This window comes from Balaenoptera ricei, chromosome 18 (genome assembly GCF_028023285.1).
Source record: "Balaenoptera ricei isolate mBalRic1 chromosome 18, mBalRic1.hap2, whole genome shotgun sequence".
NCBI classification, from domain to species: Eukaryota; Metazoa; Chordata; class Mammalia; order Artiodactyla; family Balaenopteridae; genus Balaenoptera; species Balaenoptera ricei.
This window is the reverse complement of record NC_082656.1, coordinates 71,569,708-71,581,803: the sequence shown is the minus strand read 5'-3', so window position 1 is coordinate 71,581,803 and position 12,096 is coordinate 71,569,708. Positions and strand designations below refer to the sequence as shown.

The following is a 12,096-nucleotide window of genomic DNA, read 5'->3' as shown; positions in this document are numbered from 1 at the left end:
CAATCAACATTATGCAGATATTCTACCTACAACCACATATATATTTTCCTTTTGCCTAATGTTAACTAGAAACACATAAAGATTTAAACCTAAGTAAAAATTAAAATCAGTGCAACTATAATAACCACAACAACACTTAAGACTGGCAAAGAATTTTTTCGTAACCAGAAGGAATCCCTTTTTCTCTGTCCTTCCAATACCCACACTTATAGTAAATACTAGATCCTATGATACATTTGAAGTGTGCAATATTACCCGATTTATTTCTCTTTGATGTCAAGTTTGGTCACTGTGGAATTTAAGTACGCATTTTGTATCTACCTTTGCCTATTTCAGAGTCACAACTCCTAAAAGTTCTGGCTAACATTTTACCTTATCCTAAATTCAGATGAAGAAAAATCTGAAATTAGACTTAAACAGTGTGTAACTCAAGACTTGTAGATAAGGGACTTCCCTGGTGGCGCAGTGGTTAAGAATCCACCTGCCAAAGCAGGGGACGTGGGTTCGAGTCCTGGTCCAGGAAGATCCCACATGCCGTGAAGTAACTAAGCCCGTGGGCCACAACTACTGAGCCTGTGTGCCTAGAGCCCGTGCTCTGCAACAAGAGAAGCCACCACAATGAGAAGCCCGCACACCACAACGAAGAGTAGCCCCTGCTCGCTGCAACTAGAGAAAGCCCACACGCAGCAACGAAGACCCAACGCAGCCAAAAATAAATAAATAAAATTAAAAAAAAAAGACTTGTAGATAATAAACTACTAAAACAATACAATGTTTCATCAGTTAATGTTTTGTCATTGACCTAAACTATCTTTTCAGCTTAATAGCATGGGGAAAAAAGTTTCTACTAAGTTCTGGTAATAACTCTATCACATATGAACCTTTAGTTTTAGCTCCCCTAAATCCTCTCTAACCTGGTCCTCAGCAGGGGCACTATTCCTCTCAGGAGGTGCTTCACTGGTTGTCACAGATGGAGGAAATGCAAAGGCCAGGGGTACTATATGTCCTACATCTGTGACACAAATGCTTACGAGGAACTCATCTGACTTTATCATGCATCTTGCATGATTATGCCAGACACTTACATAAATGAAAAACTCATTTATAATGATCTGAACTTAGAACCTAACTCACAAATTATTTTTTGCCTGGTTTTAATGTACCATGATGTCCCCATCCCCCGCAAAATGTAAATATTGTATAAATTGAGAAGGAATAGATATTTTGTTTTGTCCAGAACTTCACCATTTCTGGAAATCACCAGTTCAAATCACCAACACTAACAGAAATCATGGTGTTCGAACCGCCAATGATACCTCTGTATCAGTCCACATTTTTAGCTACTGCATTTGTATAGATCACTTAGAAATCACCCAGTCTACTGTCTCTTTGTTGTGGTCACGCCCTAGCATTTATATGTGGAAAAGCATGTCATTTTATTAGACATTACTTTCTATTTCTTCTTTGTATCCACTTAAGGCCATACATTGATATTTTAGAAACTTGTACGTGTACATGAGTTGTTACTATGCATTTCATTTTAAGAAAGACTATGGAAAGTTATAAAATACTTGTTATAAAAGGGGGTTTGAGGACTGACAAGGTTGAGCGTAACTACTCTAACTCACCCAAGCTTATCTCACTTTCTGATTGAGGCAGATGTCCTTCAAATAGTAACTTATCCTTGGAATCCAATAACGTCAACTAACCATAAACTACTTACTTTACAGGACAAACTGTTACAAGCCCTGTATTTAACAGTAAGGACTGCAGTCCAATTTGGGTTTCAATTGTGCATGACTTCACCACTTACCAACACTGTGACCTTGGGCAAGTTTCTTACCCTCTCCTCCTTAGTTTCTCCTTATGTAAAAATGGGCATTACATTTCATAGGTTATTTGGTTGTTCTAATGGAAATAACCTATGTGATTACATATTCAATAATAACCATAAATTGCTCATATCATTTACCTTATAGAAAAAATCTGAAACTAAGAGACCAAAGGTCTATCAAAGACAAAAGATATTAACTCAATGGGGACAGAGATTTGCGTGTTTTGTTCACTGCTGTATCCCCAGCTGGCACATAGTAGGCAACAAATATTTATTGAATAAATGAATGCATTACAGAACTCTGATGAGAATGTAAGCAACAGAAAACCAGTAAGGACATAATTATCACCTATTCTAAACTGTTTTCTTACCTGTAAGAATCCGGGTAACAAGTCTGCAAAATGTTTGAACAGGGCAACATTATGTTCGTTTGCAAGTATAAACGCAGCGGTAGCTCTAGCAGATAATGTCCTGATCTAAAATGAAGACAGCAAAAATGCCAATCATGAGAAATTCTTAATAGATGCAAGTTCAAGTTTTCTTACTCAAGTTGAAAATTTTCTTTATCAGTAAAACTAGTAGCTATATTTTAAAGTATAAAAGCAAAGACGATCTCCAAACACATAAATTTCTTTCACAAGTTAGGTGCTATATTAAATTAGGTGTTAATATTAATGGAATTGAAATTATTTACCGATGGATGTTCCTGATCTTGCATACACTGAACTAACATCCGTTTGATGACGTCTAAATAGTGCTGCTGTTGATTTCCAAAAATTCCAGGAAAGTTCCTGAAAAAATGATCCAAGGCATCCTTTAAAAACTACGTTATAGGGGCTTCCCTGGTGGTGCAGTGGTTAAGAATCCGCCTGCCAGTGCAGGGGACATGGGTTCAAGCCCTGGTCTGGGAAGATCCCACATGCCGCGGAGCAACTAAGCCCATGCGCCACAACTACTGAGCCTGCGAGCCACAACTACTGAAGCCCGCTCGCCTAGAGCCTGTGCTCCGCAACAAGAGAAGCCACTGCAATGAGAAGCCCGCGCACCGCAACAAAGAGTAGCCCCCGCTCGCCACAACTAGAGAAAGTTCGTGCACAGCAATGAAGACCAAATGCAGCCAAAAATAAATAAAATAAATAAATTTATTAAAAAAAAAAACTACATTATATCTTAGTAAGGTGTCAGCTAGAACATCTAATTACGTGTCTAACTGACTTAAAATTTACATGAATCCTTAAGGCTGGACTTCATCTACCCATTTTCCAAGCAATCCTATTTTGGGGTCAGGTGAACAGAAAACAAACACAGTGGAATCAGACTGGGAGTAGAGGCGACCCAGGTGCACGCCCACCCCAGCTCTCTGCTTTATCCTTATCACTCTGTCTCAGGGGGAAGCTGACCTGAAGTGCAGAAGGGGACAAGAGCAAGCACAGGGGCTCAGGTGGTAACTGTAGTAACCACGCTCACACTCTGCTCCCAGCCTTGGTGATCCAGGCAGTCCAAGTTCTGCTCTACTTTAAATGTGGTAAATAATTAAACTGAATACTTTTACTTAATTCTCCAATTTGGACTACTGATATAAAGATACACTTGACAACTAAAATAGAAAATGGTGTAATATCTAGTCTTAAGGTAGATCTCAAAAAAAAATGCATATGATCTTGATAAGTTATAAATTCAACTGTATATTATTTTAAATGAAGTAGAACTGTACAGTAGGCCAAATTTTTAAAAATGCAGTTAATCATTTAATTCTAAACTTAGATCATTTATTTATAAATGAGGTTATTAAAATATTATGTTTTTCTAAAGCTTGGTCACAGAAGACCCAGAAGACAGTGGGGATTCACCACCATTTTCTTTCTCTTCTTCCAGATGCCATTATTAAAGTGGCTTTCTAAAAGCTACAGCTGGTACTGTGTCAATCTCCTAAGGAAGAAACTGTCCCAGAAATTTTTTCAGAATCATAAAAGACAAAGGAAAGAAATAAAATTGCAGAGAATCCCCGTATACAAAAAAGGATCATAATGTAAAATGAAAAGCTTTGTTCTTTTCAATTTTGCTTCCAACACAAATACAAAGCTTATCTAAAGGCATTATTTAAGGCTAAAAAGTTAAGCTAGACTAAAATAATCAATTAAAATGTGCTTTGGGCACTCATAACATTAAACTTCCCCCCCAAAATTAGATCAATGTGTATACCAGAAAATATGAAGGGCAGCTTCCCGCAGTCCCACATTTTGAGAGCTGACTGAATCAAAAAGGAACTTCAGACCTTCAGGCCATTGGTTGTTGCCATCCTCATCTAAAAGGAAAGAAATCCAGGCATAACCTGTGTAAATCAAAACTTCAAAATATCAAGAGTGAATGCTTTCATTTTGTAAGCCTCATTCAAAATATGTGGCTGTAGAAAATGTCACCCGCTCTATGTTTTTACAAAAATTCCAATAAAATCAAGTCCTTCCACCATAAACTGGCATTATAATCTAGTAAAAGCAATTGTGTGCATCTGGGTTACATAAGCACAGACTATCAGCAGTGGTTATTTCTCAGGAGTGGGTTCTGGAGAAAAGGAAGCACACTTTGACTACTGGACTGGTTGTCTTTCATACGTACTATTTGTTATTAAAGAGTTTAAAAAGCAGGCAAAGCCAATATTTGGTAACAAGTCTTAAAACCAAAATATTTATTACTTGCAAACTGGAGAATGGGAATGGGAATCCCAGAGCTGTGATCACACTGTGCAGTTTTAAGTACTATAGGATGTTATCAATGTGGTTGTGTTTTAACAAGATTTTAAAATATAGATTTTTGTGATACTTTGTGATAAAAATGAACCACCACCAAAATCTACTGTACCAGTTAAGAGACTCACTGGTTTTATTGTCACAAAGAACTCAAGAGTTATAGAAAATACAGACGAGTTATGCATTTTTTAAAAAAAAATTCCCCCCCCATTTGCTGAACTTCTCTGAAGTGAGTAGTGTGCTGACAAAAAAATTTATGGAGAGAGCACTTTGAAACATTCTGGAAATGCTTCCATTATTAAGTGATTTTGAGTTAGAAATGATGTAATGTATAAAAATTCCTATCTGCACACTTAAAAAACTTGAAAATAGAACTTCCCAAGTTAGTTAAAAAAAATTCAAGTTTCTGTGGGTTTAGAACTTACTTAAAATATAAAAATTTAACACGTTTCCTATTGGTTTTTAAGAATTCGTTGTATCAGTAAGTTGAATTGAACATCTGCATTACTAGTAGTGGAGATTAAAAAATTGTGTCATAATTTACTAAGCACAACTAGCAATATTCTCCCAGTTAGCCTTATCTCAGTGAGGTATTCTTTTCAACCTTTAAAAATGCCACCTAAATGAACCAAGTTTAAAATCACATGTATGAATCTGTCAAAAAAAAATAACAAAGCATATCCAATTATATCATTAATGTTTTTAGTGTGACCAAAAAGAGTTCTGGCTGCCGATAAAATGCATTTTTAGGTGTTTTCATTTACCTTATCCTCTAAAATATTTCTGGGTATTTAATAATGAACTATAGTAGTATAATAAGCATATGTGCTTAATTTATAAACACAACTTTAACAGCAAAAAACCACCTGGAGTCCACTGATTTCTACTTCTATTGGCAGGTTTATAAGTTAAACTATGCTTTCAAAACTACAGATTAAGGGGAAAATAAAACTGACAATTCTCAAGTAAACTAGAAAATTATTTCTCCACACAGAGAAACAGTTTTGAAGATCAATAGGTAAGTATTAATTATATCTGCATTTCACAAACATCTGTAATTTTTGGCTTTAAATGCAGAATCCATAATCACTCTCATTTCGAACAGAATAAATGATACTCAAGTACTGTGAGTCTTCCTCCAAGATTCCACTTAAAAAAAAGATATATGTATTCATTTTCTTCAACAACATAATGATAAACATATTTGCACACATACCTATCAAATTCCTGGCCAGCTCTGCAGCAATATCACAAATTTTTTTCCTCATGCTAGACTGTGTTTCCATTTGAATAATCATTAGTAGCTCACTCTTGATGGCAGTCTGAACATCAGGGGAAAGAGCTGGATAGACTTCATCAAATGCAGAGGACAACAGACGTCTTAGGAGAACGGCAGCCATTTGTCTAGCCTATAAATAGATAACATTGTTAATAACTTGGTGTCTTACTGGAGAAAAAATTTCCAACAAGCTACATTCACTCTGCCATTGATGTACTTTACTATTCTAGTTTTACAATTCATTTCAAAAGCATTTCGCTAGAGTTTTAAAAAAAATAATAGGTAACATACATAAAAATCTTTCTAATCACATTAGTCTACTGTACAGAAAATGCCACACAAAAGTTATTTGTTTATAGCTGAGGAAAAGCCTTGAACATATTAGATCTTGAATAGGAACACATATCTTAGCAATGATAAACCTGTCTTTAATTCCTATTTTAAATATATTCTTTGGAGAAAAACAAATCTTAATATAAATCGCAAACCCTATAATGCTCTTTTCTTACTTCCCTATCTGGCTCTCATTCTAGTGTATAAAGTACCTTTCCTACTTAATCTTATGCTCCCAGCCTGGCCAATCTTACTGTATCACCGCCCTTTCATTAGCCTCTTAGATAAATCGATATCAAATCCATTTATCTGGGACTTCCCTGGTGGCGCAGTGGTTAAGAATCCTCCTGCCAATGCAGGGGACACGTGTTCGAGCCCTGGTCCAGGAAGATCCCACATGCCGCAGAGTAACTAAGCCCGTGCGCCACAACTACTGAGCCTGTCCTCTAGACCCTGCGAGCCACAACTACTGAGCCTGCACTCTAAAGCCCGCAAGCCACAACTACTGAAGTCCGTGCACCTAGAGCCTGTGCTCCACAACAAGAGAAGCCCCGCAATGAGAAACCCATGGACCACAACGAAGAGTGGCTCCCGCCTGTCACAACTAGAGAAAGCCCACGCGCAGCAACGAAGACCCAATGCAGCCAAAAATAAAAATTAATTAATTAATTAAAAAAATCCATTTATCTTTATACTTCATTCATGCAAACAAACATCACAAGTTCCCCATATCTAAAAAGCCCTAATCTCAATGTGTATATTCTTATCCCATTTTCAAATTTGTAAAATGTATTTAAATTTGGCACTTTCTGTATAATATTCATTCAGAGTATCAAAAGAAAAGCTGAGACAAATGCCATTCTAAAATTTTATCGTAAGAAGTCAATAAGCCATTGAAAATATTAAACCCGATTTTTCATATTCTTTTTTTCTGGACTGCAGGTACTCATTATCACTATAATTACTTTGAGACTGTGACCAACAATAACAAAAAGAATTAAGCCATACAAATAAAATTTGCCATTTTTTTCCCTCCATTTACTTCTCACTGAGAAAGCTTATCTGAATCACTTCTGGCTGATAGCAAACTTTTAAAAAATTTTAATTTATGCTCTAGAAAGGATTCAGAGAGGTTAAACAGTGGTTAAAATTGGTGCAGTTCTTCTCACACATACACTGAATCATGAAGATGCTGAGGCTAGTTCATAATCATCTAATTCCTAAGTCAAAGCAGGATCTAAATAGGGTTCAAAATAGGCTTTTAGAAATAAAATTCAATAATTTTCACATTATTCTTGGCTTTAAAACTTGTTTTGCAGCTAACCTGCATCAATCTTCAAGAATTAAAATAGCCAACTATTTTAGAGATTTAAGTTACTTCTATGTTTGTCCTCATATTTGACATTTATTTTGAATTAAAGAAAAATAGTATGCTACAAAGGTGAAGAAGTGCCTTTTGTCACCTGTTTTAAAAAAAACGAAGGCACTTTATTATAGTGTTTTCTAAGTGTTATCAGAAAACACTAAATTGCCAGTTTAAACTGACTGACTAGAAGAAGGCAGGTGTAACATTATATAGAAGATTTAGTGTGACTTCATTTCCATCATGTGTTAATATAAGCATTTTCCATATCGTGTGACTGTTAGCAATGAAGTCTCACTTTACAAATTCTAATGCAATGTTTCGTAGGTGGAGTAAGTTTTCTACACTTGGGTATTTTGATGCCTTTTCCAGAAGAGAGGATATTCAATTAACATTAACTATATACAAGGATATTACTTTTGAGAAAAAGTTAGCAGCTAAATGCAGAGAAGCAGTAACATACTATAAATTTGAATTTAGTACAGTAATTTGCTGAAAACCATGATTTTTAAAGGATTCTAACAAACTGTGTCTTTGTCCTTACACATCTGTAGCACGTATTCTTCACCACCCAGAAATAGCTATAAGCATAAAAGTTTTAAAGACAAAAAGTATTTTTTCATTTGGCAACACATTAAAACACTGAATGAATTCAACTTCCTCCTCTAGAATGAATTGTTCCAAGGAAGAAAAATTTTTATAGTTACCAAAAAAATAACTTACATTTAATAATTTTTATGTAATCATCTAACATGGAAAAAAAGAAATTCTCATTTTTAATACAGAGTATTTCAAAAAAATTATAACTCCAAAGTAGCTTTTAACAAAGAATTAAGTTCAGAGTTCTGGTAATGTCTATGCAGTAAACAACAGTTCTCATTACCCACTCTGAGGACTATCTAATACCCGACTGTTTGTAAGAAAGTCACATTCAAAGAATTAAAGTAGTACCTCCGGGGCTTCCCTGGTGGCGCAGTGGTTGAGAATCTGCCTGCCAATGCAGGGGACACGGGTTTGAGCCCTGGTCTGGGAAGATCCCACATGCCGCAGAGCAACTAGGCCCGTGAGCCACAACTACTGAGCCTGCGCGTCTGGAGCCTGTGCTCCGCAACAAGAGAGGCCGCGACAGTGAGAGGCCCGCGCACCGCGATGAAGAGTGGCCCCCGCTTGCCATAACTAGAGAAAGCCCTCACACAGAAACGAAGACCCAACACAGCCATGAATAAATAAATAAATAAATAAACAAACCCAAAAGTTAAAAAAAAAAAAAAATGAATGAAATCCTGCCTTTAAAAAAAAAATAAAATAAATAAAGTAGTACCTCCTCAGCAGCTGTTGTATTTCTGATGGCTTGTAAAAGGAATGTGATCTTCGACTGGCCTGGGATATTCTCATAGGTTTCCTACATGAAAAAGAAAAACATTAAAGGTTAGAATATCATGTTAGAAAATTTCCTGAGTACACCATTTATAGAACTGAAAGGAAGTGCAGGAAAGATCCATGCATGAGGAGTCCAACACCCTAGGTATGGTGTGAAAGTTTTCTCCTGAGCAAGAGAACATACTTCAGACAAGTCAGGAAAGAGGATGTTGAAGAAGTTACTTATCAAGTTCCTTTCCACCTTTGTCTCTTAACTAGATTTTTCTAATGTATGTGCACATTTTCTTACCTTAGGCTCCTCTGTGATTAATAAAACTCAAGGCCTAAGAGAACCAAAAACTTGACCAGTGTTGAGCTACCATGCTGTGAAGTGCTCACTCAATATCCCCTTACATCATGGAAAACTGCTTATCTCGTCAACATTTTTTAGACCAAATGATGTAGAATTGGTTCAAGTTACTACTTACAACCACCAGAGAAATACCCTCAGATGAAGCAAGTCAGAGAAAGGGAAAATATTCAACTTCTTTATGCTACATTTTCTTTCAAGCAAAGATTATACCGAAACCATATTATATACATAAACAAATGAATATGGTCAGGATAAAGTTGGTCAGGAAACTTAATATCATTTCAATAAATCTAGACATCTAGGTTTTGTGACTCAGGACACTTCTTTCCTTCTCCATTAATAACGTAAAATGAGAGCAAATTGTTTAACAGTAAAAAAAAATTCACGCCAATTAAAAGGTAGATAAGAGTGGATCAAAAAATAAGACCTAAGTATATGACGTGTACAAAAGTAAATCGAAGTGTAGATTCATGTGCATGCATACAATTTCTAATGTCAGTCTTTTAAGGTGGAAAAGTAATCATTATTTTAAGTACACTTGGAATTGTTTTCCAAGAAGCCTCTTAGTAAATATTCTATTCTCATCTATCCACTTGAAGGTTAATAATGTAGATAACATGTTAATTTCTCAGCAGTCTCAATTCAAAGAGCTTGTCTGCTCTGCTACCATCTTCTATAATCTACCTAGTTTCTCTCTAGACAGAAGTGATGAGGACAAGGAAGGGAAAATTGTGCTTCTCTGAATCCATATCTCCCATTTATCTAGTGCTCTGTGGTATCCCTGGGATATTGACAGATAAGGAAATAAAGGCTCAGAAGTTAAATGACTTGCTCAAGGTCACAGACAATAAACAGTAGAAAGAATTCTGTTCTTCTGAGGCCAGCTGTACCCAAAATCTCCCTGACACTGAATGCCCTCTCTGGGTTTCACCTCTGGGGCCTGACTCCACTAAACAACCAGGTCTATTTATGCAATGCTGTACAGTTTTCAAACTTCTCAAACATATCTGAATCTCGGGAAGAACACATTTTGGGAAAAGGACAATTCAAAATCTTCTGATGACCTCAAGTTCCCCTCTAGTACATAAGCACACAGGAACATAATAATGCTGAAAACTGTGACAAAAAGTTTTCACAGCTGAGAAGATAGTCTGAATTTACTTATCCAGAAATGATAATTTATGTAGATACCTACAAAATGATTGCAAAAATGGATGTACCTTGAGATTTTTCACTTAATCTTTATCAAAGCAACTCAAAAACCAGCAGCGTTTTCATTTAAACAAAGTCTCTTACAGTATAATAAAAATGTCTTTTTATTCCTTGTACTAGCTTAGCCCCTAATGCCCTGTAGATGTTTTATATGTTTAACACTTAAATTTCCAGTGGTCTAAATCAAGTTTTGGGGATAAGAAATTCTTCACTAAGATACCAGTCTCAGAAAACTTGTTATAAACAGTAAATCAAATAGTAAACTGTATTCCACAACAAATTAAAAGTCAATGGAAGGAGAGTTTAGTATGACATCTGACTCCTGAGAGAGGGTTCTCCCCATTTGATATGTTCCAGCATGGCAATCCAGATCTAGTATTACATTTACACCACGACACTAGTCAAGGATAAAGTCTGGCAAAAAGAACACAGCCATGAAGTCAAAAGAACAACTTTCTCTTAGCCTAAGTAGACTGAGTTCCACAAAGACAGAGACGGTATCTCTTCCTCATGGTATTCCCAGCACCTGGCACATTAGAGTACAGCAAATGCAAAGAATTTTTCTAAGAATATTTCTAGCTCTAGCCCAGGCAGGTTCAATGAATGTTACCAGTGTTATTGCACATAAAAGTTCATTCCGTTTGACACCACCATACACAATCACACAATGGAAAGCGGAGTTCACCCCCCAGCCCCAGAAAGGAAAAATGCTAAAATGCACTCATCTCACTATTCCATAAATATTTATGGTAAGCCTCCATGTATATGGAAATGTAAAGATGGGACAAACAACTTTTACCTAGTAAACACCCTGGTTCCTCAAAAATCAGGTAAAATTTTCAATACATTGACCTCTTTCAGTTCAAATCTCATTAATGAAGTGCTGTACTACAATCAATGAGGAACAAGTCAATGGAAAAAACTGGGAATATAAAATCCATGCATATGATTAGTGATTACTCAAGCTTATGTCATATAAAAATGTCTGGTCATGAATGCCATGGACATTCGACTCTGGAATACCTGTCAATTATTTATTCAATGTATTCATGTTAATTATTAAATTTTTGAGACGGGCATTTAAATCATTTCTTAAAATACCGGAAACATTTTTTTCTGTAAAGTTAAAGAGAAAAATCCTTTAAGATTTAATAGAAATAAAATATAAAGCCTACCAAATGGTTTATACAATGGAAAAAGGTTTATAACTTCTTAAAGTTTTGAAGCCATTCAATGACTTCAACAATATATAACAGTAAGTCTTTTACTGTGCTTGACTTCATATTTGAATATAAAACAAGTCACTTTAGTCAACAGTTTGGTATTTATGTGTCAACTAAGTATTTTTATTTTGACTGAGTAAATTACAAAGATATTTACTGAGCCCTTGCCAATTCTTTACTTCAAAAAAAAAAATTCTGTATTTGTTATATCAGACTGTAATACTCAATATTATTTAGTTTGATCACTTATAAAGGGCTCATTTCATACGGCAAAAAAGGGAAAAATGTGGTATTAAGGTATTGTTATGTGTGGCCGTTTCTTTTTCAAATATTTTGCTTTCCTAAGAAGCTCTATTTACAGACCAGTTTAGTA

At 35.6% G+C, this 12,096-nt stretch overlaps 1 protein-coding gene across 1 annotated transcript in view; it reads right to left on the bottom strand.

Annotated features, from left to right (window-relative positions):
- IPO5 (importin 5) overlaps positions 1–12,096 on the bottom strand; it is a 40,338-nt gene that overhangs the window by 25,545 nt on the left and 2,697 nt on the right. The window contains exons 2-6 of the mRNA XM_059902783.1: positions 8,878–8,958; positions 5,798–5,990; positions 4,037–4,139; positions 2,529–2,625; positions 2,206–2,310 (exon numbers count right to left, since the gene is read on the bottom strand). Coding sequence (XP_059758766.1) covers positions 2,206–2,310; positions 2,529–2,625; positions 4,037–4,139; positions 5,798–5,990; positions 8,878–8,958 — 579 coding nt within the window. The remainder of the gene's footprint in view (positions 1–2,205; positions 2,311–2,528; positions 2,626–4,036; positions 4,140–5,797; positions 5,991–8,877; positions 8,959–12,096) is intronic.